The sequence below is a fragment of the Eretmochelys imbricata genome, chromosome 1 (genome assembly GCF_965152235.1).
Source record: "Eretmochelys imbricata isolate rEreImb1 chromosome 1, rEreImb1.hap1, whole genome shotgun sequence".
Taxonomy (NCBI): domain Eukaryota; kingdom Metazoa; phylum Chordata; order Testudines; family Cheloniidae; genus Eretmochelys; species Eretmochelys imbricata.
This window is the reverse complement of record NC_135572.1, coordinates 330,611,900-330,638,451: the sequence shown is the minus strand read 5'-3', so window position 1 is coordinate 330,638,451 and position 26,552 is coordinate 330,611,900. Positions and strand designations below refer to the sequence as shown.

General features: G+C 40.8%; 1 protein-coding gene across 1 annotated transcript; it reads left to right on the top strand.

Moving 5' to 3' along the window:
- Positions 1–26,093, top strand: LOC144258511 (sucrase-isomaltase, intestinal-like). The gene is made up of 6 exons (XM_077806841.1): positions 1–78; positions 170–318; positions 13,776–13,944; positions 14,655–14,751; positions 15,685–15,797; positions 25,893–26,093. Exons 1-6 carry the CDS (start codon positions 1–3, stop codon positions 26,091–26,093), a joined length of 807 nt encoding a protein of 268 aa, XP_077662967.1.
- Positions 26,094–26,552: the final 459 nt, after the last annotated feature.

The following is a 26,552-nucleotide window of genomic DNA, read 5'->3' as shown; positions in this document are numbered from 1 at the left end:
ATGTCACTGTTTGGCAATGATATTTCTTCTGTTGCCATGGATGTGGAGTTCCAGACGAAAGACCGACTCAGGTTTAAGGTAAGTGTTAAAAGAAAAAAAAAATTTAATCCAAGTAACTTAAGCTAACTAACCAGCCAATGACTTTGTGCCTACTCTCATGCTGATTTAGATTTATGATCCTAATAGCCAACGATTTGAAGTTCCACTCAAGATTGAGTCTCCATCCACTGCTGCTGCTGACACCAGCTATGACATCGAGTTTATAAATCAGCCCTCCTTTCAGTTTAAAATCATAAGGAAAAGCACAGGAACAGTGCTGTAAGTACAAGTACATTAAGATTGTTTTGTGTAGAAAATAAGGAAGACAAGATGAGAATGATTTTGCATATGATTGCTTGTTTAACATGGCGAACAGAGAGAAATGATCCTTCCTCTCACAAACATGAATTTTGTGTGTGTGTGTGTGTGTGTGTGTACACACATGGCATCTAGTAGATTAAGGTGTGTCCCATTAGGAAGTGGAGTCCTATCATAGTGCTTACTATAAACATAAAGATATATACACATGCAAGAGTTACTTAAACATTAAGGAAAGATTGATCAGAGAATCAAGATCTGTTCCTTATCAAATAATAATCTAGCTGGCACTGCATGCTGTGTGTCTGCAATGTAATAAATTAGTGCCAAGGACTAGTGAGTTTGGAGGTCCTGCATTTCTGGATGCCCAACCTGAGACATCTTAATGGGGCCTGGTTTACAGGAAGTGCTAATCACTCACCCTCTGAGAATTAGGCTCCTGTAATGTCTTAAGCTGGACACCCATAAACACTAATCACTTTTCAAAATGTAGGCCCAAGGAAACTAGAGAAATCGTGATAAAACAGTGCAAAAATATTAGTTGAATTGTACAATTTGTGCAGTGTATTTTTTTTAAGGAAAAATGTCCATACATCAGCAAACACCACAAATTTTGTATTGTCACTTTCCAGCCATTCTAACGTCATAAATCTCTTCTTTGCTTATTTTTCACTTAATGATGGTTACCAAGATATTTGTATGGAATGAGTAACTTACTCCTTTCTAATCAGCATGCTCTTGCTGGCTTCATTTAGTGAGGCTGCAATCCGGTGTTATCATATGACATCATATGATTGGTTGTTATGATGTATTAAGATGTCACAAACTGTACTGTGGTATCATTAGATGACTCAGGTAGGAGAAGCAGGAAATATAGGTCATATAAATATATGTACCCTAGGCATGAGAATGTTGGGAGAGAAAATGCAGAAAAAGTATGTTTCTGCTCACAGGAATTTTTATGTCAAGCACATTTTCAGAAGTTTGTTGAAATGTGGCATTGGTTATTTCTATCCATAATTTCTGTAAAATTGCACCCAAAAACTTAAGCCTGAATATTGAAAACAAAACATATAAAACCCCATTTCTTTCAGATGTTCGTTGTTAAACAGACTCAGAATATAAACATTTTGCTGGCAAGAAATGGAGCGTCACAATTTATGGGGAGGAGACTGAACATTTTCAAAACATGTTTTGGTTGTTTTCACTAAGTGTTACACCCTCTTGTGTCTCACATCAGGAATTTGTCCTTGCGAATACAGCTTATAAAATATGTTGAGTCTGCAAATGTAAATACTGGGCTTTATTTTTAATTAGCTGGACGCTCTTCTAAATAGCTATCTTGTGTGACATCTTTTACAAGTTTCATAGCCAACTTTGTAAAAGTGTTTTGTTTTGTTTTTTAACAGGGTATTGTAAATTTAGTGTTCTATGTATCAGTGAGATAGCAAAAATTTGCTTATTTCCTCATTTAGAATTAATGGCTTTGTGTTGATAGCAGGTTCCAGTTAAAAGTCCAATTTTCCTGTCTTTGATCCAAGAGATTATCTCTGTAGCCCTTTTGTTGTAAGGATTGATTAAGGCTCATTAATTGGAATTACCATATGTGAAGTGAATGCTTACTGAAAAATTACTACAAGCTGGTTCTTTGGGTCTCAACTTGAGATACCTGCAGGATTTATTTTCAGGGGTGCTGAGAGCACACAATTCCAGTGGGAGCTGTGGGTGCTCAGCAACTCTGAAAATCAGGCCCTATTTGGCAGGTTTTCAAAAGAGCTCCTTATAGATCCCATTGTTCTCAATGGGAGCTACTGAGAGCTATGGGCGTTTGAAGACCAGGCAGTATCTGTCTAAAAAGGGACTCCTAAATATAGTGCTCACTTCTGAAACTTTGGGCTTAATGACAGTGTAAGCTCTGTGAAAGAATGGGCTGTGTTGAAAGGAGAGGAAGATAGAGGGCAGCCTTGGCTAACGTCTGTATCAATAGTTCAGATTTCAGTAGAAATCCATTGCTGTTAAAAATTGCCACTGGAAAAGCATACGCTGTGTTACCCCAGGCGATGAAGCTCTTCTGAAATCCACCCAGTTAAAAAAAACGATTAAATGTTAATATTGCCATGGTTAATGGTTTTATCCGGCAACTGAAGACAATACTATTAATGAAACATTATCACTGCCGAGACTGATGTTTGCATATAGTGCATGAGAAAGGAAAACGGTCTGCTTCTGGGAAAAGGCACAGCAAGTTGATTATAGATGGGAGGGTCTCGTTCCAGCAGGAAAAGATTCCTCTCACAGCTGTACCCCCTTTGTAGCTGAATTGCCTGTGTGATTAACAAAAAAGCACCTCTTCACACATCCGAGCTGATCTAAATGAGTGAATTTGGATGCTGAGTAGTATCTCTTTGTCCCAATATAGGGATTTACACTCACCACTTCCATTAGAGTTCAGGAGAACTGTGTGTGTATCCTTCTTTCAACATGTTAATTTACTCCATACTTCCTGATCTGGAAGCCATGATGTTTTCTATTTATTTGATAGTAGCAACTGTCTCTACAGCAGGGAATGTTACGAAATTATTCCCACTGCACCAGTGCAGCCGGAGCAGTGAGAGAAGCAGTGGGAGCCATAGTGTAGAAGACACTCCAGTAGCTTCTGGCATTTTTACCACTAGGTTATTTAAACCTGGTGAAAGCAGTTTTAACAACATGTTGGTAAAAACAGGTCTAGCCGTATGGGAACCTTCTCTACATTAGGGCTCCCACCAGTGGTAACATAGGCTCAGCTGAACCAGTGGTTAAATCCTATTGTGCAGAAAAAGCAGAAGAGTCCAGACTGGTTAAAGCAAGAAGCCTATAAATGGAGCAATCAGTTCTTTGTGTCCTGTCCCTTTTGCTGCTGCAGGAACAACCATCCAAAAAGCTTTGTCTAAGAAAATTACTCATTGCCGATGATGGGTGTGAGCAATCAGTGCAGCTGAACGGGTGCCAGGCATGTCTCCATGTGTTGCCAAGGTCAGAGCTGTGTTCTACACAGCTTCAGAAGCAGTGATTAAAACTCATTTCTAAAATTGTGCTGAACATGGTTTGGTCATTGCCGTTGGACTTTGCTGGGCACTGGTTGATGACACCTGTTGTTAGCAAGTGGAAATTTTCTTTGTCCGTTCAAGACTACGCTGTGACCCAATGTGCTTCTGTCCTGCTGACACAGCCTTGCAAAAAATTGTCTGTTACCAAAGCTGGCAACTCAGCTGGGCCTTCCCAAGGACCCCTCTATTTAGCTTAATTGGGGGGGGTCTATTTTAAGCCTACACCCACTGCTCATATGAAAATGAACCTTATCACCCTGCTAACCATGTGGAGGAGACCCTCTGTTCATAGCCCTTTCCACTAGGAAGTGAAGGGGTCAGATGCTTGGTGGCATTTTTCCTGCCCTTTCTCCATCATATTTCAGCATGGGGGTGGGGGTGGGAGGAAGCACCCAGGGGAAGTAGGAAGAGGGACAGGTGTAGGGCTGGAAGGGATTGCATCATTCCCCCCCCCCCACCTGTCAGTGAAATCCATAGTAAAGGTAATATAGCTCCAGGTTTTAGCACAGAGAGTCACCTCCTGGGAATCACCTCTCTCAGAAGTTCTGGGGACAGGCAGTGACTCAGGAAGAACCCCTTTTAAGACACAAAACACCCTGCATATCCAGCTGCAGCAGATCAAATCCCTGGAATCCCAATAAAGGGTTGATCTGATCATTAATCTCTCTGTAAACACCAATATTGCTCAAAGTAATCAATAACAACAAACCAGGCCAAATTACACGTTTCCAAGCTGTATTCCCAGCATCTCAGTAGATGGTAAATGGTGTCTAGACAACACAAATCCATATACACCACTGTAGCTTTCATGGGTCCCTGCTGAAAGCTTTTCCATTGTAAAACTATCCCAACTTTTCATAAACCTGTTCACATAGAGCACTTTATCTCTGTCAGCAGCTTTTCATTTTTGGACAACCCCACTAACAATGCTTAGAAGTCCCTATAATCCCACAATTCCTATAGCACAATGCCATGAATGTAATCCATGTAGAGTTAAGTACATTCTGTGCTGAAGAACCACTGTGGATTTTTTGTTAATATCTATATTTTTATTTCTCATCCATCATTTCTATACCACAGTCTCTGTCCCAGATGCAATAGATGTGTATTTATGCTTTAAATTCCGTCACAGTGGATTAGTATGATAGATGAAGAAGAAGAGGATATCAGGCCTGTTGTCTTGTCCGTAGGGTATAAAAATCCCTTCCAGCTCTATCATATGTGTACGCAAGGTCTCCTTACAGGGAGTTATTTAATGTCATACTTGAAAATATTGCAGGTGGGAGAGGATGGAAATTTAGGGGATATATATGTTCCTGAATATTATTTACAGCCATTACTACAGCTCTTTGTACTATGTGGGAAGCTTTTGTGAGAGGTGTGAAAACATCTGCTCAGGGCCCAATGGCAGTCAAAATAGCTAAGAAAATGTAAGGGTGTTGTAAGAGAGGGGTAGAAAATAAAACTGAACAGATAATGCCATTATATTACTCAATAATATGGTGTCATGTTGAACGTCATATTCCTTTTTTGTCATTCCATGGGTACAGCAGCAATGAAAAAGAGCAGGGCAAATGATCAGAGGCATAGAATGGTTTCTCTTTGAGGAGAGAGTAAAAGGCCTGGGGCTATTTGGTTTCAGCAGAGATGAACAACAAGCAAATACCAAACAGATTTAAAAGTGTCAAATTTAAAAATAACACAAAGAAATAATGTTTTACACAATGTATAATTATCCTGTGGAGCTTGCAATATATTATTGAGGCAGAGAGCTTGGTAGGATACAGATTTGTATAATAAGAACCAGCTATAGTCATACCAGTTAATTAAAAAATTATAAGGGCTATCAACCCAAATGACTCAGAATATAAACCAATTCTCCTACAATATTACCAAAAAACTTCCTCCGCAAACAAGTTTCATGCCTTCCTCTGAAGCATCTGGCACTGGCTATTGTTGGAGACCAGGATACTGGACTAGATGGCCCATGTGTCTGATCCAGTTAATATATGTGCTCCAAACAATTTTTCTTGCATGATAGAATAAGAATAATGCAAGACAGAGCATCTTTCCAAGCCAGTCAAATTTTCTGTTATCTCTATTAAGAGCATTCAGTTCTTTGTTAGTTACCACACTTCAGAGGACATGCAACAAATAATCAAATCCTAATCAAGATTGTCACTAATTTCAAAACTGCTGCTGCAGAGTTCAGCTGGCTTTTGTATTGATTCTTGTAGTAAGCACAGACACCATTTCTCATGAGAAGATTTTCTAGAAGGGAAGCTATCAGAATGATTTCGAAAGCTATTGTCTCAAACTGCAATTTTGCTGAAAGTAACATAGGCAAATTGTGTGCAACTTGTGTAACTCATATTTGCTTCCAGTTTGTAACAGCCATTATTCTTACAGGGTATTTTTGGAGTTATAATCATTACGATTTTTATACATGGGTAAGGGGGATGTAGGTAATGTTTGCCTAATTCCTTTTCAAAACAAAAATGCAGTTGTCTGGGTTATTGCACTTCTGGAAAATGCTCTGATATGATGATGATGGGTGCAGTAGAAGAACCTGAACAGAACAGAATCAATCATTGTAACTACATTTTGTGATTAATTATCAAAAGTGGTATTAGCTCAGCAGTTGTTGAACTGTGGTCAATGGACCACTAGTGTTCTGTGGAAAACCTGCTGGTCACACGATGCTAACAGTCCTCCCTGCTTCTTACTAACTCACATGACAAGAAAACTAGAAATATACCAATCTCTTTCTGAGTATTCCTCTTCCAAGTCATCAGTGCCTGGAGTTGCCACAAGGATGTTCGATGATGAGGGAACTGGAGAGGAGGTGGCTCCTGAGTCATTTTCAGAAATTCTTTAGGAACCTCATTGAACGTCCTCGAGATTTAGGCTCCTAAATTCTAAGTGGCTTTTTAAAATGGGATTTAGGCTTCTAAATCACTTAGGTGCTTTTGAAAATTGTACCCAATCTCTCTACTAAAATGGGGTCCACACATCTCTGAGGGTTTATAAGACATCTTAGTAGCACCAGATGTTCATTTACATGTAATAATGTTCTTGGGCCAGGGGATCTTTTTACATTTAATAATTGCTTGGATTTCAAGGAATAAGTGACCATATTTCAACAAACTTGATTCCATTGACTTTTAGTCATACTTGAAATGCCACAAGGTATTATATAGTCCTCCCTTAAATAAACCAAGCATTATTTCATTTGTTTATTTTCAAAGGCATTTCACTGATCCATTATAGTTACACTTTGAGCTGGTAGCACAAAGGGGACCTACTGTTTGTTCTCATGCTACAAGCTTGAATGCCAGCCAGAAATGCAAACTTCATGCTGTCCCTTTGGCTCCTGAGTCAGTCTTCTTCCAGATGAGACACTATAAATAGAAAGGCTTATTCTTAAGCCTTATGCACAGTGTTTGGAAGGGAGCACATGTTTTCAGAAGTGATACCTAAAGGAACGGCAGCTCTACAGTTAGTATGAAGTATCACAGCTATCAAAATACCTTGGCCTCCTCATACTTCCAAAGATTGAGAAATACAATAGAAACTACTAAAAGGTTAATATTTTCCAAACATTTTACTAGGGAGATCTCCTGAGTTGAGGGAGATGCTCTGGTATTCATAGACAATGCTGTGTGTAACTGATGGCAAATGCTAAATTGTTGATGGTGAATATTGTATCTGAATTTTTTAGACTTTTCTCCCATGTAATATTCTCTCAAACCAATCAATTTATGTGAAAATACACAAACTTCTTAGACTGACCTTATTCGTGGAAAGGGGGCTGGGTATATTTTTCAGTGTACTATTGTACTTAGTAAGTAATTTTTTAATGAGATTCAAGCACATTCCTACAAACACTGTATGATTTTATATTCCCTTCTGTTTTGTTGGCTTTCATCCTGCTTTAAAGCAGATTGGAGTAAACAAACACTGTCACAAGGCAAATATAACATTTTTATTTTATTGTATCCAAAGGTTTTTAGAGTGATAAAGGCGGGTGTCTCATTTAAATGGTCATTTTTTAATCTAAATAACCCTCAGAATATTGCAGTGTTGTAAAGTAATGGATCCTGGCAGCTTACAACGTTAATGTACTAGCGGGGCTCAAGGCTGTAGAATGCTTGGGGAGGGGAGGATTTAAAGGGAAGTCCTGCCTTTTTGTCTTTTAAAGGGGAGAAGGGAAAAAAGAATGCAATGGCAGCAATCAGAAGTTACCTAACATTAAGGAAAAGAGAGAGCAGAGGCTTATTTAGGGAAGTTCAACATATGGCCATGAAGTAGCTGAATACATAGTAAGTTAATAAAGAAAACCTGGTGTTCCAATACATGAGCCGCTGTGTTTCATGTTCCATTACAGCAAATACTTGTAATCCCTTGGTAATGCTAATTACTTTCAAATCGGAAATGTCAGTGTTTGAATGCAGATACCAGGAAATATGAAACCTCATGTTCTCTGAGTAGGCATCACATAGAGTGCTCAATGGGCTAAGGCAGTTATTCAAGTTCTTCCCAACATCTTTCCTTCTGGCTACATTTACTTTTTAGTTCTTTGACCATCCTTTTCTCCGAACATTGACACTGGAAACCCAGTACCTGACTGAACTGGGTGATCATGTTAGTTTTGCCTGGCACACAGCCCATGAGCTGATACCTATTCCCATATAGGGTAACTTTTCACAGAAAAGCCTTGGTTTTCAAAAGGGTTCCTTTTAATTCTTGGTGATACTTTATACATATTTCCAAGGAAAAAAGAAAAAATCACCTTTCCCAGTGGCTTGGGGGTTTCCATTGGCAAAGGCACGAACATGATGTGTAACAACTAAGTCACCAGTGGCAGAAAATCCTCATGGGTCCAGCTTGTTAGAACTGCAGTACTGCCAAAACACAGAGGCCCAATAAATACATTGTCTTAATTTTCAATAATTGCTTGGTACACTTGGCTTCTCCCTCTAGGCCCAAACTGTACCTAACCCTTGCATAGGTGCAGTAGACTGGGGAGGGAGCAAGGAGCCTTCCCATGCCCCATTGCAGCTCTATGTAAGGGCAAGAGACTCTGCTCTCCCAGTGATGGAGGATGCAGCCTGGGCACTGCCTGGAGTGCAACATAGGCCCAGTTGTTTAACCCAACTCTCTTTCCCACAACAGTAAAAAGTTTGTCCCAGGGTAAGAAATATAAATTCGGTCTGGTGAAAACAGTATAAACCCTGGCTCTCAAACAGGATAGTTTATAGATGTGCTACAGTAAATGGCTATAGTACTATGCTCACTGCTAATACACAGAACCTTCCACATAATCAGTTTTGAAGGAACAGAAATGGACACTGTGTGGAGTCAAGCACAGGAGTTTATTACGCACAGCACTGGCGGAGTATCACTTTGCTTATTAGGCTCAGAGGCACTGCCCAACAAGTAATTACAATAGATTATATAGGGTGCCATCGGTGGAGAGAAGCGACGGGGAGGGAGTTCCCAAGCCCCTGGACAGGTTCTAGTAGCAAGACGAGATAAGCACAATAAGCCAAGGGTCTAAAAGATTACACAATGGCTCCACCCATGGCTCAAATTAACATATTGCTAACACATAGGTAATTACCCTTAAACTATTTCTATTAAAGTATATAGGTTAAATCCTAATTTTGGGGTCCAGGGGAATGAGGTAGCAGCTCTCCAGTTGACCAAGAGGTACATTCCTGGAGATTTAAAGCAAAAAAGTAATAATTAGTATTTAACAATAACAATTGTTTATAGTTTTATCCTTGCATTTCTGTGAACTGGGATTGGCATACATCTGTGAGTGGAGGGTGTCATTACTCATGTCAATCATGTTAGGCCTCTCCCTGAACTCTGTTCTGGCATCTGAGGGGTATTGTACCACTATCTCCTTCCTGCATCAGGGAGTTAACTTTGAGGCCCTTCTTAGCGTTTTATGTGTCTATAACTCGCGCTAAGGACAGCCAATTACAGCTCACCATCTGGAGTCATGCTGACTCCACTAATCGATTTGAAATGCACAAGGTTGTCTGTCTACCCCAGCTTTCTCTTAGCCACGTATTGTTCTTTGTTAGCTAGCCCTCATGTCCCAGGCCAAGCTGTGGACTCCAGGCCTATATGAAAAGTTCTTAACAGAAATTGTAGTTAAGATTTTACATCTACATTAAATGGATTATGGCCCTTCAGTTTATGGGCTAATTTGGTATTCCATTTAATTTTACCAAAACCGCTGTTAACAAATAATTCATATTAAAGGATTTAATATTTATATTTGTATTTATATTCACACAGGAAAAAGGCGCACATTTTAACAGTAAGCATAGTTAACCACTGGAACAATTTACCATGGGTTGTGGTGGATTGTTCATCACCGACCATTTTAAAATCAAGATTGGATTTTTTCTAAGATATATGCACTGGCCACTAGGAATTACTTTGGGGAAGATCCGTGGTCTGTGTATACAAGAAGTCAGACTACATGATCACAGTGGTCCGTTCTGGCCTTGGGATCTATGAATATGTGAAAGTACCTCCACTACCACCTTCTATGGTTTTGGTTCTTTTATTTTAATTTATTGTAACGAAATCACAGTTCTTATATACATATATAAGTATGGCATTCATGTCATATAGCGGTACAATGTACTTTCAGAGTATGTATACAGCTCATTATAGCATTAGTAACAGCAAACATGAAGTAACACCGAATTAAAATGTGTATTTGTCCATAGATGATTCAATAGAAATAAATGCATAAAACTAATGAAAGAAACCAGAACAAAATCATAAATATAAAAATATCTATAAATGTCCTTTGTTTGGAACAAATTTGATCTGTTTATGCAGGTATTATAAAGTCAAAGATGAGAGAAAGCTGTCGTTTAAAGACAGGTTTCAGAGTAGCAGCCGTGTTAGTCTGTATTCGCAAAAAGAAAAGGAGGACTTGTGGCACCTTAGAGACTAACCAATTTATTTGAGCATGAGCTTTTGTGAGCTACAGCTCACTTCATCGGATGCATACCGTGGAAACTGCAGAAGACATTATATACACAGAGACCATGAAACAATACCTCCTCCCACCCCACTCTCCTGCTGGTAATAGCTTATCTAAAGTGATCATCAAGTTGGGCCATTTCCAGCACAAATCCAGGTTTTCTCACCCCCCTCCAAAAACCACACACAAACTCACTCTCCTGCTGGCAATAGCTTATCCAAAGTGACCACTTTGATAATCAAGGTGGGCCATTTCCAGCACAAATACAATGCCATCCACAGCCTCAGAAACAACTCTGACATCATAATCAAAAAGGCTGACAAAGGAGATGCTGTTGTCATCATGAATAGGTCGGAATATGAACAAGAGGCTGCTCGGCAGCTCTCCAACACCACTTTCTGCAAGCCATTACCCTATGATCCCACTGAGAGTTACCAAAAGCAACTACAGCATTTGCTCAAGAAACTTCCTGAAAAAGCACAAGATCAAATCTGCACAGACACACCCCTGGAACCCCGACCTGGGATATTCTATCTACTATCCAAGATCCATAAACCTGGAAATCCTGGGCGCCCCATCATCTCAGGTATTGGCACCCTGACAGCAGGATTGTCTGGCTATGTAGACTCCCTCCTCAGGCCCTACGCTACCAGCACTCCCAGCTACCTTCAAGACACCACTGACTTCCTGAGGAAACTACAATCCATCGGTGATCTTCCTGATAACACCCTCCTGGCCACTATGGATGTAGAAGCCCTCTACACCAACATTCCACACAAAGATGGACTACAAGCCGTCAAGAACACTATCCCCGATAATGTCACGGCTAACCTGGTGGCTGAACTTTGTGACTTTGTCCTTACCCATAACTATTTTACATTTGGGGACAATGTATACCTTCAGATCAGCGGCACTGCTGTGGGTACCCGCATGGCCCCACAGTATGCCAACATTTTTATGGCTGACTTAGAACAACACTTCCTCAGCTCTCGTCCCCTAACGCCCCTACTATACTTGCGCTATATTGATGACATCTTCATCATCAGGACCCATGGAAAAGAAGCCCTTGAGGAATTCCACCATGATTTCAACAATTTCCATCCCACCATCAACCTCAGCCCGGTCCAGCCCACACAAGAGATCCACTTCCTGGACACTACAGTGCTAATAAACAATGGTCACATAAACACCACCCTATACCGGAAACCTACTGACCGCTATTCTTACCTACATGCCTCCAGCTTTCACCCTGACCACACCACACGATCCATCGTCTACAGCCAAGCTCTGCGATACAACCGCATTTGCTCCAACCCCTCAGACAGAGACAAACACCTACAAGATCTCTATTAAGCATTCTTACAACTACAATACCCACCTGCGGAAGTGAAGAAACAGATTGATAGAGCCAGAAGAGTTCCCAGAAGTCACCTGCTACAGGACAGGCCTAACAAAGAAAATAACAGAACACCACTAGCCATCACCTTCAGCCCCCAACTAAAACCTCTCCAACGCATTATTAAGGTTCTACAACCTATCCTGAAGGATGACCCAACACTCTCACAAATCTTGGGAGACAGGCCAGTCCTTGCCTACAGACAGCCCCCCAACCTGAAGCAAATACTCACCAACAACCACATACCAAACAACAGAACCACTAACCCAGGAACCTATCCTTGCAACAAAGCCCGTTGCCAACTGTGCCCACATATCTATTCAGGGGACACCATCAAAGGGCCTAATAACATCAGCCACACTATCAGAGGCTCATTCACCTGCACATCCACCAATGTGATATATGCCATCATGTGCCAGCAATGCCCCTCTGCCATGTACATTGGTCAAACTAGACAATCTCTACGTAAAAGAATAAATGGACACAAATCAGATGTCAAGAATTATAACATTCATAAACCAGTCGGAGAACACTTCAGTCTCTCTGGTCACGCAATCACAGACATGAAGGTCGCTATCTTACAACAAAAAAACTTCAAATCCAGACTCCAGCGAGAAACTGCTGAATTGGAATTCATTTGCAAATTGGATACTATTAATTTAGGCTTAAATAGAGACTGGGAGTGGCTAAGTCATTATGCAAGGTAGCCTATTTCCCCTTGTTTTTTTCTACCTCCCCCCCCCCTTGTTCTGGTTAAATGTTCTGGTTAAACTTGGATTTATGCTGGAAATGGCCTACCTTGATTATCATGCACATTGTAAGGAGAGTGGTCAGTTTGGATGAGCTATTGCCAGCAGGAGAGTGAGTTTGTGTGTGTGTGGGGTGGGGGGTGAGAAAACCTGGATTTGTGCTGGAAATGGCCCACCTTGATTATCATGCACATTGTAGGGAGCGTGGTCACTTTGGATAAGCTATTACCAGCAGGAGAGTGAGTTTTTGTGTGTGTGTTTTTTTGAAAAAAAAAAAAAAAAAAAAGAGGGGGGGGTGAGAAAACCTGGATTTGTGCTGGAAATGGCCCACCTTGATTTTCATACACATTGTGAGGAGAGTGGTCACTTTGGATAAGCTATTACCAGCAGGAGAGTGAGTCTGTGGGGGGGGGGGGGCGGAGGGTGAGAAAACCTGGATTTGTGCTGGAAATGGCCCAACTTGATGATCACTTTAGATAAGCTATTACCAGCAGGAGAGTGGGGTGGGAGGAGGTATTGTTTCATGGTCTCTGTGTATATAATGTCTTCTGCAGTTTCCACGGTATGCATCCGATGAAGTGAGCTGTAGCTCACAAAAGCTCATGCTCAAATAAATTGATTAGTCTCTAAGGTGCCACAAGTACTCCTTTTCTTTCTGTCATTTAAAGACATGGTCTTGTAGGGTACCATGCACCCTCACATCTGTTAAAGTCAGCGATCTATCTCTGATCCAGCCCTCAGCCCTGATCCAACAAAGCATTAAACATATGCTTTAGTTTGAGCACACAAGTAATCCCATTAATTTCAATGGGACTTTATACGCTAATCAAAGATGATTGCAACTAAATGTTGTTATTGTTAGTGACATTGCAGACACCACCATGTGATAACAGTCTTCAATATGTCCCACTGGTCATAGAAATAGCAAGAGCAACTGCATATTTCAGTGACAGTACTTTATATAATGCTTTCCTTTTACTCATTTTATATACTATATATGTTTAAACACATTAGAAGCACACACAGAACTAATTTGTAAGTTGCATTTGTATATGTTACTATTGCAGGAAATGCAACAAAATTTCCAATATTCCAACTTGATGTTAAAGTGATGAATATAAGGAATGAGCAAACTAATCATGTTCAGACTCTTTCTGTATTTGACACAGGTGGGACACATCACTTGGAGATTTAATTTTTTCCAGACAGTATCTGCAGATTACCACCATTGTGCCATCCACCTCTGTTTATGGATTTGGTGAACATGAACATCCATCCTTTAAGCACAATATGAATTTTGTTAATTATGCAATGTTTTCCAGAGACCAGCCACCAACGGTAAGTCATTTAATGCAGCATCTGGTGCTGGAATCATACTGTAAAAATTAAATTGCAAAATAAAATAATACCAGATTAATAGCATCACTATATGACCAGAGGTGTTATTTATGAATTAACAGCAAAGAACATAAAATGGGTTTCATAAAATGTTATGGAAATACAACAAAATATAATTAGCTAAATAGTAAGATCACTGGGTATTTTACAGTGATTTGGAAACTTGGCATAAGAAACATTCTTCGTTCCTAGTAAAAAATATTCCATGTGTCAAGGCTCTGATTCAGCATAGTATTTAAGCTCATTCTTAAATTCATCCCTATACATCCAAGCATTTAAGAATGACTTCAAGGGGATTAAAATTAGGCACATTCTTAAATGCTTGGCTGAGTTGCAGCTTAAATGCTGGTCTGTCAATGATATATTCTCATTAGCAGTGAATTTCTTAGCCTGGTCATTCAGGAGCATTTGCCTGAATGCCAGAGTGCTATAGTCCATGGCTAAGAGTTTAAATAAGATAAGATAAAAGTGACAATGTTGAGGCTAAAAATATCTCTTGTTCTACTGATGAAGCTTTACATTAGTTATGCAAATAACCCATTTCAGCTATGAACTAATAAATGTCCTTGTCTGTGTATGTGTTTTTGGTTGACAAAGATTGTGAAAGACTGGCAAAACAAGCTCTATGTAATCCATTTTTGATGTTTCAGCCATTTACCAATCTTTATGGAGTTCATCCTTTTTATATGTGCATCGAGAATGACTCAAATACTCATGGTATCCTCTTACTGAACTCCAATGCACAAGGTAATACAGTATATGATCCATACATATATAGATTAAGTATAGAAAGATGTTAAATTGTTTCTGTTATATATAAATAACTCTTTTCACTAATGACTTTTAAACATACAAATATGTGACAGGATTTCTAAAATATTACACATATCATAAGTGAGTTTCCAGGGACCATTATTATGTTCTCAAAGAGACTTCATTGCAATTCCTGTAAAACAAGGTAAAATATACACTTTCAACTAAAATTATATGATTGATTAACTTTTTAAAACTAGATGCAAGGGTAGAGAAAGTTGAAGTCAATAGAAATTTCCTCTGGGACTGACACCAGCAAAATAAGTCAATTTAGGTTAGTATTGTGCTCAATCTGAGAAGAATAGCTTTGCATGTTACCATGGTCACCTCACTGTATTAATCTAATACTGTAAATTTTGAAAAGGGGAATCTTCACTAAAGCTATGAAATCAATTTCTCTGGCAGGCAATGACTTCCAGTAAAAAATTAGATGTGTATATATTCTATAGAGGAGCTTTAGACGCATGTGGGTGATTCCTTTATCTATAAATGAAATTAAGAAACACAAAACCTTGCAATATATTTTATGTGCATTTGTTATTGTGCAGAATAGAATAAATCTGGAAATATAGTTCACAGCACCATGGTAGCTTACTACTGTTATACACATTTCCTTATTTCGCTTTGTCCATACAGTGTGCCATCCATGTAAGACAGGACCGCCTTGCAAGGGTGCCTGTTTCTGTTTTGTGATGCTGGAAGATAGACGATTTGTACTTGTTCTGTGGGCTGTGTGGGTGGGATATGTGCTTAAAGTAAGTGTCTGGCTAACCTACTTGGCAGCTGTGCACTGAAGGGTTCAGAATGCATAGGACTGGCACTGAGGCAATTTGTATTGTGTGCAACACTTCTGTTTTCTTCTTTCAGATATTACTCTGAGTCCAAATCCATCCTTAACCTTCCGCACCATTGGAGGGATCCTCGACTTCTATGTATTTCTTGGCCCAACTCCTGAATATGTAGTACAGCAATACACAGAGGTTAGTAGAGAACTAGCTGCGGCACACAGGATCATGTACTATAAAGAAACCCTTAATTATCCGTATTGTCAGATAATTTGATTATAAATTTGTCCATCAGTTATGTTTACATCAAACTGGAGCTTATTGGCAAAACTTTTATACCTCCATCTGGGCAAAGTTTTTGTAAAAACCCTATAGGCTTTAATTGGGATGTGACTAATATAAATTGTTCAAAGAATCTATATAATTTAATAGTGAATGTGATCAGCATTTCTATAGGCATTTGAATCAAACTGTAGAATTCTATAGCAGAGATGGATTTTCTATTTAAGTTCTCTAGGAAAAGTTCTCTCTATCAATATATCTGGGTTCTTATAACAGTATATGATCACCTCCCAACACCTAATAACCAAAATCACAATAGGACAGTGATTTAATTTTCCTCCCTGTTTAGCCCAAGTCTGCTAGGTCGATGATTAATATTTATTTTTATTCCCTCCCCGCTCTCTCTTCCTAGGGTTACCCTGTACTTTTCTTGCACAGAGCAATAATCATAACATTTTTCAAAGCACAAAAAGCTTTTAACAGTATTTTATCCTCATTAATGTTGGAGTTCTGATTGTAGCCCCTTTTTTGCCACCTGCAAATTATTAGATTCATGGGAGACGTTCCGGTTCCTACAGGCGCTCATTATGCATTTGGATGAGAAAGACAGGGAGAGATTCTAATCCTTTTTGATTTTTGTTTCACTCAGTTGTGTGAGTCGGAGAGTTTGTGAACATAGGAAGCAGTAATGAAGAAATTAGTCTGTTCCTTTAACATGATTAAAGCAGGTATTTTTGCTTAATAATATAAATCTGCAATAGTATTTGACTTCATTTGAATACATGAAGACAGATCCCAGAACTGATCTGGATCCAAATTTTCTGAAGGTTCAAGGTAGTTTGGATCTGATGATCACATTCAGGTCCATCTCTAACATGAACTTATTGTTATCATTGCAGCTGAGGAAACAAACTGACGTACAAAGAGGGGTAAGAGCAGGGTGAAGCTGTGTACAGGATTTTCCCAGGGGTTTTATAAAAAAGTAAATATTGTCTGAGCACCAATAGCATAAGGAGGTATCTCAGAAGGCAGAGAATAGGGGGAGCATCCAGGCTTATCTTTATATGTATCTGGCCCACTGCAGCTTCATACATAGACTATTTTATATCTCATACAGTAGGGTGACCAAAATGCACATTCTGGTTGCTCCCCTCTAAATGTTGTTGCTCTAGGTCTTGTGGTCGCTACAAAATTCTTTACAATTTTGCCTTTGTAAACAAATAACATCACTATATTCCCTGTAAGAAGTAGAATCAACACCATGGTAATGTTAATGGCTTGCAAAGCCAACTGTAAAGATTTGAATGGTAACCACTGTAATTATCAGGAGAAAAATTATGAATGTCACTACTTAGATCCATGGTGTTTCTTCTGCCACCTTTACCCCGCCCCCGCGTCTTCCTTTCTTTGTTTCCCTATCCTGTCATCCAAGTCCCTCTCTTTCTCTTCTCTTCCTTTCAGTTCGTCTCTTATCCATTTTTGTTTTTCTATTCTGTAATTTTCCCCATTTTCATGCACCTCTGCACATGCCTGAGCGTGTATGCGCACGCCCACGCACACACGGAGCTGACAAGAGTGATGTGACAAGCCTCTGATGCAGTGCAAGACTGACTCTCTGGGAATAAGCTGTGTCATTTTGTTTGGCATCAAGCACTTTACACTTGGAGCTGGCAGGAGACTGAAACTGATTAGGATTTCCCTCTACAGCCAGCTTCTTGTTCAAAGTGCTGGATGGCAGAGAACAAGCATAAAGGGTGGCCCATAATTAGGGCCCTTCCAAATTCACGGCCATGAAAAAAGCATCACGGACTGCGAAATCTGGTCTTTTGTGTGCTTTTACCCTGAACTATACAGATTTCACAGGGGAGATGAGAGTTTCTCGAATTGCGGGTCCTGACCCAAAAAGGAGTTGTGGGGGGTGGGGGTGTAGAAAGTTATTTTAGGGGGGGTTGTGGTATTGCCACCCTTACTTCTGTGCTGCCTTCAGAGCTGAGTGGCCAGAAAGTGGTGGCTGTTGGCTGGCTGCCCAGCTCTGAAGGCAGCGCCCTGCCAACAGCAGTGTAGAAATAAGGGAGGCAATACCACCCCCCTCCCAATAACCTCGCCACCCCACGCAACTCCTTTTTGGGTCAGGACCCCTACAATTACTGTGAAATTTCAGATTTAAATAGCTGAAATCATGAAATTTACTATTTTTAAAATCCTTTGACCATGAAATTGACCAAAATGGACTACGAATTTGATAGGGCTGTACCCATAATATATGTGACGCCGACCACAAATGCATTTCGGGGAAACACTGGATTAATACAACAGTGCTTCTATACCACAGACCTGGATTAGGTAATCAGATACTATGATGACCAGTGCCCTAGAAATACATTAATGTTCTCCCCATATGACCAAGAGGAACAAAGTTTGCTGGTAATATCTTAGTCCCCATTTATTCATGTTGCAAAATCACCATTTTTCAGCTACAGAGACCAACTGCAAAATTTACATAAAAATAGAAAAAGGATGAGTTGGAGTGGGGAAATATTACTCTTTTCCTACGGTGGGACTGGATAACTCCACTTGCACTCCGGTAAGGAGAGAACTCGGTTTGTTTCTGTTTGTCTGATGGACCTCCAGAGGTAAAAGCATGAGCGGCTACAGCTTGAGCCAAAGAGTCCTGGGTCTCTAGCTGGGCTATAATAGACTCATCTCTTCTGCAGATTGGGCACAGAGGAAGGCCTGTAACACATAGTGACCAATGGATTACATTAGTATTCCAGAAAAGGCAAGATCTTTCCGGTTTTTTGTTTCTGCCAAGGGGAAAGGGATCCTCTAAAATTGCATGAAGGAAAAAGAACCTTGTTTGGTTTGGATGATTAGCTACCATCACTGTAGGGACCAGTGTTGTATACTGTGCTTTGTTTAAAAAATCACAGAATCCCAGGACTGGAAGGGACCTCAAGAGGTCATCTAATCCAGTTCCCTGCACTCATAGCAGGACAAAGTACTATCTAGACCACCCCTGACAGGTGTTTGTCTAACCTGTTCTTAAAAATCTCCAATGATCCAGAGTCCACAATTTCCCTGGGCAATTTATTCCAGTGCTTAACCACCCTGACAGGAAGTTTTTCCTAATGTCCAACCTAAACCTCCCTTGCTGCAATTTAAGCCCATTGCTTCTTGTCCCATCCTCAGAGGTTAAGGAGAACAATTTTTCTCCCTTCTCCTTGTAACAACCTTTTATGTACTTGAAAACTGTTTTCATGTCCCCTCTCAGTCTTCTCTTCTACAGACTAAACAAACCCATTTTTTTCTATCTTCCCTCACAGGTCATGTTTTCTAGACCTTTAATCATTTTTGCTGCTCTTCTCTTGACTTTCTCCAGTTTGTCCACATCTTTCCTGAAATGTGGCACCCTGAACTGGACACAATATTCCTGTTGAGGCCTAATCAGTGTGGAGTAGAGTGAAATAACTGCTTCTTGTGTCTTGCTTACAATACTCGGCTAATACATCCCAGAATGGTGTTCACTTTTTTTGCAGCAGTGTTACACTGTTGACTCATATTCAGCTTGTGATCCACTATGACCCCCAGATCCCTTTCCACAATACTCCGTCCTAGGCAGTCATTTCCCATGTTGTATGTGTGCAACAGAAAGTTCCTTCCTAAATGGAGTAATTTGCATTTGTCCTTGTTGAATTTCATCCTATTTACTTCAGACCATTTCTCCAGTTTGTCCAGATCATTTTAAATTATGATCCTATTCTCCAAACCACTTGTAACCCCTCCCGGCTTGGTATCTTCCACGAGGTCTTGTGTACAATATAACTTTTAAAGGAATTTTTTTACCCAGTTAGTGAAATACCTAGCTCTAAACACACCTTATGTGCACATGCAACATTACTAATGCAGCCAGGTGCTGTGGCTGCTAATCATGCATTCCCCTTGTCAAAAGCTTAAGCATTCAGAAATTACAATGATGGGGCCATGTAAAAACTGTGGGAGACAGATAGAAGCCTGTCCTAGCACATGGTTTCCTTATTGTAATCAGTTTTCAACGTTGTTATTTTTCTGGACAGACAGGAATTCCTAACTAAGCTATGTAGCTTGTTTGGCTGGTCTTCCTTCCAACTAGCTGTGTGTGTAGTAGGACGTCACAGAGTGCTAGTCTCCAAGGGCAGGTCTTCACTACCCACCAGATCGGCGGGTAGTGATTGATCTAGTGGGGATCGATCTATTGCATCTCACCTAGATGCGATAAATCGATCCCCGAACACGCTCCCCATCAATTCCGGAACTCCAGCTCGCGAAAGGCGGAAGCGGAGTCGACGGGGGAGTGGCAGCAGTCGCGTAGCTGAAGTTGCGTATCTTAGGTCGGTCCCCTCCCCCCCCCCCCCCAGTGTAGACCAGGGCTAAGTGTTGCTGATGCCACTCTCTGTGTATGTGTATGCCTCTGGATGCTCCATCCACGGCTGCCCAGATTTTCCTACAATGCATTAAACATGGTACACCCACAATTGTGAGGCAGAAAAGCTGCAGTGTGTGCTCTCATGCTAGCTGTTCAATTCTTCTTTCAATTACAATGCCACTGCATTGCAAATCATCACAAAAAAAGAGGCTGCAAAGCTGGTGAATTCCCCTGTGCAGCAGGAACCCAGCGGTGGGACAGAGCTGGTCTAGTGGCTGTTTGGCACCCACCCACATTTCCTGGCATAGGATGTGTGGCCTGTGAAATGGGGATGTAGCTGGAGCACGCTGGCATTCCATTTATTCCTGGGTGCTGGAATAGTCCATTGGGCCACGGGCAGCCAGGAGTAAATTAGAGCAGCTTGTAGCGATCTATTGTACTAGAATATAATAGCATGGTTTGGAATTTAATCCCAGTCACGCAACATAGCCACACAACATTGTACTCTGACCATTTTCTAAAACAGTAATGTGTCGGGAGCAGGAATGAACTGTAAGGTAGAGGAACAAAATAAGTGGTAAGAAACCTGTCTGAACCATTTCTGTATTATGCTTCTCTGGGCTTTGATTATTTTACAAGCTGCATTTCAAAATTGTGGGTCGAGAAAACAAACCAGGGACAGCACAGAGGGAAATGTTTTGCGACCTCGGCATCTGTCAGGATTCAGAGATATTAACTAAGCTTTGAAAGGTTCAAGCCTTCCTTCACAGGTGCAATCACATGCTGTTTTTAGAGCAGTTAGGCTGAGTTTTGCTAATGAAAACCCAAGTAATTGGATTGGAGACTGCAGACATTATGAAACCATATTTGCCAGTGTCTAATGAGGGGAGAATCACTGCCTGCTGCTGGTTTGCTCCCCTCCTCATTAAACACGTTCCCAACTGGGCAGGGAACTCATGTAAATAAATAGCCTGTTTGGGAATGTGAGGAGCAATTGCTATTCAGTGGTCTGAGAACTGCTTCAAAAGAAGTGACAGGTCACTTGGTTCTCCTGGTTACTAAAGGCCAGGCGGTTTATTAATTGTGCTCCTGCACAGACAATTACTGCCCCAGCAGTGCCAAGGAAGAGACCCCATAAAGAAACGCCAAAGAAGCACATGCACATGACAAAGTGCTGGGTGGTAGGGTGTGTAATTGCAATATTAGTGCATGCAAAACACAGGGGTACATCCAAACTCCTCAGGGTTAAAGCCAACGATATCAGGGACCCAACACAAGGGCTATCCTGGCAGTTTTTAGGAAAATGAGGGTTACTTACTTGTAACCAAGGATCTTTGAGATGGACCCAGCACATTCACCCTCTTGGAATAGGTGCTGACCAGTGCAGCTGCATGGTGGTCCCTGGGGTAAGCAGTGCCTCTGGTGTTCTTGCTCGTGTGCTCCCTTCTGCCTCTGCCCTCAGCATTTCATCATGTTCTGAGGGCCCTGCTGTAAAAGGGGCCACGGCAGCAGATCCTGCCTCTGTTACTTCCACAGAAGAAGGGAAGGAGGGTGGGGGAGTGCAAATATGCAGAGTCCCATCTTGAAGAACCTAGTTTACAAGGAAGTAACCTTCATCTCTTCTTCAAGTGTCCTCTGCATATTCCCACTCTTTCAATAGTTTGGCGAACAGTATATAGTAAAATGGCTGGTGGGACAAGATGTCCTAATTAAAGAGAGATTGGAGAACTGTCGTGCCAAACCTACCAGCTATGTCTAATGCATAATCTTTAGTAAAAGGATGTATTGAGCTCCTTTTGGCTGCTTTACAAATTTCTATTAATGGGAGGTGTTTGAAGTATGCTGCTGAAGTAGCAACTGCCCTAGTAGAATGGGTTTTAATAGCAGCAGAAGTGATTGTGATGCTTTCTTCTACTCTCTTCTATATAGTGTCTGACCCATCTAGTTTAAGCAGAAAAAGCTTTTCCTTTATAATTATCTGAATAGGTAACAGTTTATGAGCAATCCTGAACATTTTTGTTCTATCCAAATAATTAGTTAAAACTCTTTTAGCATCCAAACAATGTAACTTTGATTCACTCTTATGAAGTTTTCAAAAGAATACTGGAAGGTTAATACATCACTGATTAACATGAAAATCAGAAATTATTTTAGGTAAAAATTTTGGGTGCAGCCAGAGCACTACTTTGTCCTTGCTCTTGAACAAAAGTGGTATTTGGTATTGAGGCTGATGGCAAAGAGGTCTATGCTTGGAAATTTCCAAGGATTGAAGATGTCCTGAATCACTGATTGCTTCAGAGACCATTTATAACTCTGCAAAGAGTCTCTACTCAGTTGGTCCACTAGTTAGTTCTGAGATCCCTATATGCAATGCAGTTAGATAAATTTTGTGACATATACACCAGTTCCATAGTTTTATTGCTTCTCGGCAAAGTTGTAATGATCTGTTTATTTACATACTACATCGCTGTCATTGTCCTTGGCAACTTGAACCACAGAGCCCTGAATTTGGAAGGATCTGAGTGCTAAATGGACATTGATATGAAGTTATAATTGTTGCAGATTCCACAGACTCCTTGCTATTAATGTGCTAAGATGCGCACTCCAACTGTTCTTGGAAGCATCTGTTCTAGCTGTTACTGAAATAGGCAATGGATTGAACATCACTCTTTTCAGTAGATTCATGGGCTTCAGTCTCCACAGGAGAGCATCTGAGGCCTTCGCTGGGACTGTAAGCACCATGTGCATACTGCACATTTTTGGCTTGAAATTTCTTGAAACCCAGCGTTGAAGAAGACTCATTCTGAGCCTTGTGGTAAGAATGTAGGGTGTGTGACAAAGTTCCTCCTCTGCCTTGGTGGTTCCTGCGCTTATTGGCAGATTTTGCTTGCCTCAGAGATTCACAGTAGCCCTCAGTTTGGCCATTTTCGTGGCTCAAATCTGCCGTTCTCGGCTCCCATTGGCCGTGGTTCGCCACTCCAGGCCAATGGGAGTGTGGGGATGTTTACCTGGCAAATCCCTTGGCCCGTGCTGTTTCCTGCAGCCCCCATTGACCTGCAGCGGCAAACCATGGCTAGTGGGAGCCGCGATCGGCTGAACCTGTGGGTGTGGCAGGTAAACAAACCGGTCCGGCCCAGCAGGGTCTTTCCCTGAACAAGTGGCCGACCGGCTTTGAGAACCACTGCTCTAGGAGGTACGCTCTCACTACTCTGGAGTTGAGAACTGCTCCTGTGAAAGAGTTTGGAGATTGTTTGTTTTTGCTGGATACATTATGGATTTTTTCTTGTTTATCAGAAAACCTAGTTTTTGGAACAGAGACTGTGTGAAAAGAATTACTAGGTTCAACTCATCTTTGGCGTGAACTTTCAGAAGCCAGTCACTGGCATATGGAAAAATGAAAATTCCTTGTCTTCTGAGGAAGGCTGCTATTACAGAAAGGCATTTTATAAAAAGCTCTGGGTTTAGCAGAAAGGCCAAGGGGGAGAACTTAGTATTGGAAATGGTCCTGCCCGAGGGCGAAAGAAAGGTATTTCCTGTGAGAAGATTGAATAAAGATATGGAAGTAATCATGCTTGAGATCAAGAGCAGCAAACCAATCCTGAGCAGAAAGAAAGGGGAAAATTGAACTGAGTCAATATCCTGAAGCAGAACTTCCTGGTGTGTTTGTTTAATTAGATCTAGATTCATATCTAGAATTTGTTTAAAATATCGTGTGTGTGTGTGTGTGTGTGTGTGTGTGTGTTTAAAGAGGAAATATCTATAATAAAAACCTTGATTCCTGAGGTTTTCCAGAACCTCCTCTATTGCTCCCTCTAATAGAAGAGAATGGATTTCTGATCTCAGAAATGTCTCATAAGAGAGGTCCCTAAAAAGAAACAGGAGGGTGCTATGGAGAGATGGTCTTGAATTGGATGGTGTAGCCCTCTTTAATAATATCCCAAACCCATCTGTCTGTAGTGATGTTTTAACATTTGGTGTAAAAATGAGACAGAAAGCTACAGAAGAACTGTGTAAGATTGGTTTTCAGCTCTCAGCTGTAATGTCAAACCTCAGGTCTAACAGAAGTTAAAGAAGTAGTGGTAGTAGAAAAGTTCTTTGATCTCATCTTGGATTTAGAGGATCTTTTTCTTAATTGGGACTGAGAAGGAGGAGGATGCTGTTGCTACTAGTCTTGTCTTTAAGAGTAGTAAGAAGAAGATGAACAGGGTATATAACATTGTCTCCAGTATCTAAACAAGATGCAGAAATCCTCCTGAAAGACTGCAAGAGTCCTAGAGATCCTTGATATAGATCTCATTTTTCTAACGCTTCGTCTGTTTTAGAACTGGACAGATTGTTTCCCTCAAATGGGAGATCCTTGATCTTTGATTTAGTAACAAGGGGAGAGAAAAAGATCAGAATCAAGTTAGCCTATGAAGAAATATAGAAGAGGCTATGATCTTGAAGAAGCATCTGAAATGTCAAGGGAGCCTCTAAGGACGTTTTTGGCCCACATTTTCATAACGGCGTTAGCTAACTTTCAATCTTCCTCCAGAATATTCTTTGTAAAGAATGAAATTTTGTCCCATAGGTGAAATTGATACTGGTAATGATTGCTTGATGGTTAGCAATCCTCATAATCAAGGAAGACTAAGAAAACAGTTTCCTTCCCAAAGAATCTAATCTTTTCCCTTCTCTATCATTAGGAGTGGAGTGTAAGTACCCAGCTTTTGACCTCTGTGCTGTTGCTGCCACGACTAGGGAGTTAGGAGCAGGAAGCATAAAAGCATGAAAAACACTCATACGGGATTTGATATAGCCTCTCTTCTTGGAAATAGGTTGGCAAGATGAGAGTTTTTTCCATATTGATTTTGCTGGTTGCAAGCGACCTTCCAAGACTGGTAAAGAAACCTTGTTGGTAGGGGTACTACCAAATATATCAAAGACTATGTGAGGAGCTTCATCTGTGGCAGATGTGAAGTTTATGTAGTAACCATTCAGCTAATAAGCTCATGACATTGAATAGTGTTTTTCCAAGAGAGACTAAGCTGATGCAACACCCACATTTCATCAGGCGAGGAAACACCTGGTAATTATTGTTCGAGTTGCTGAGTTCAAGTTGTTGAGAAGGGGAATCTCATTCCTGCTGTTCTTCATAAAGAGCGTCAGGGACAATGGTAGAGCCGTAGTTCTTATCATTGGATCTGCAGGGTTAGGCTCTGAACATCCCAGCTCCACAGGAGTAGTTCTGTCTCAACATGGATCCAAAGACTAAGATATGAAGGGAGGTTGATTGAGCCAGGATATCCAAGGTGGCATATGCCAATCCTGCCAACTCTTCAATTCTAGCATGGTGTCATAGTACTGAGGATAGGGGACCTGCTGATAATCCAGATGAGAAATGCAATTTTTGGATAAGACAGGAAAGGGTTGTGGATCCACAAATACCACCAGATCCAGATCTTCCTCTGAATGGTGTTCTGATCCTGGATCTAACAAGGAGCTGATAGAAGAAACAACTGAAGTTGGAAGTTGAAGTAGATATATGGGAGATATTGTCTACCTCTGCAACCCAATAAGAATCTTAGCTGGCAGAGTTAGTATTTCTGCAGATTCTTGCACTACAGTGCCTCTTCATGCACTCTGCCTCTTGTCCGGAGGAAAGGAGTCTGAAAAATACTTTTTCACACTTAGTTTTCCAGTTTTTCAGCGTGGAACCGAAAAAATCTATGGGGCCAGGTGGATCAGAGAATACCTGTGCTGTAATGACTATAGATGGAACTGAGAAAGATGAAGTATTTGGATCAGATGATTTTCCAGAACCATAATGTTGTACAATACGATGATACAGAGAGGCCTTAAGGTACAGATCTCTGGCAAGTTTCAGATCCATAAATTCCCAATCTGAAGATGAATCTCTTGACTGAGGAGTTTTCTCCTGCAGTGAAAGATGCTTTGTCTTGGTCTTCTTTTTCCTCTGAACCAAGGGTCCCAGATCCGCAGAGGCCCCAGTCACAGATTACCCATTGTCCATAACTCTTTTGGTGAAGGGCTGACCTCTTCTCAATATGAGAAGTTTAGCTACTGAACACTCAGTCATCTTGGAACTGGAGTTTGGTGGAGAGGCTGACTAAGTCAATAACAATGCCTTCTGGAACCAGAAGCACCTGGTGCCAATTCAAGACCCTTAATCATTTTGTCAGACATTGGAGACCCACAATCCAGGAATGTTAGCCATTAAAACTTCTTGAAGCAAAAGGCCTTGAAGCCTGTTTTGTCCGCCTTTC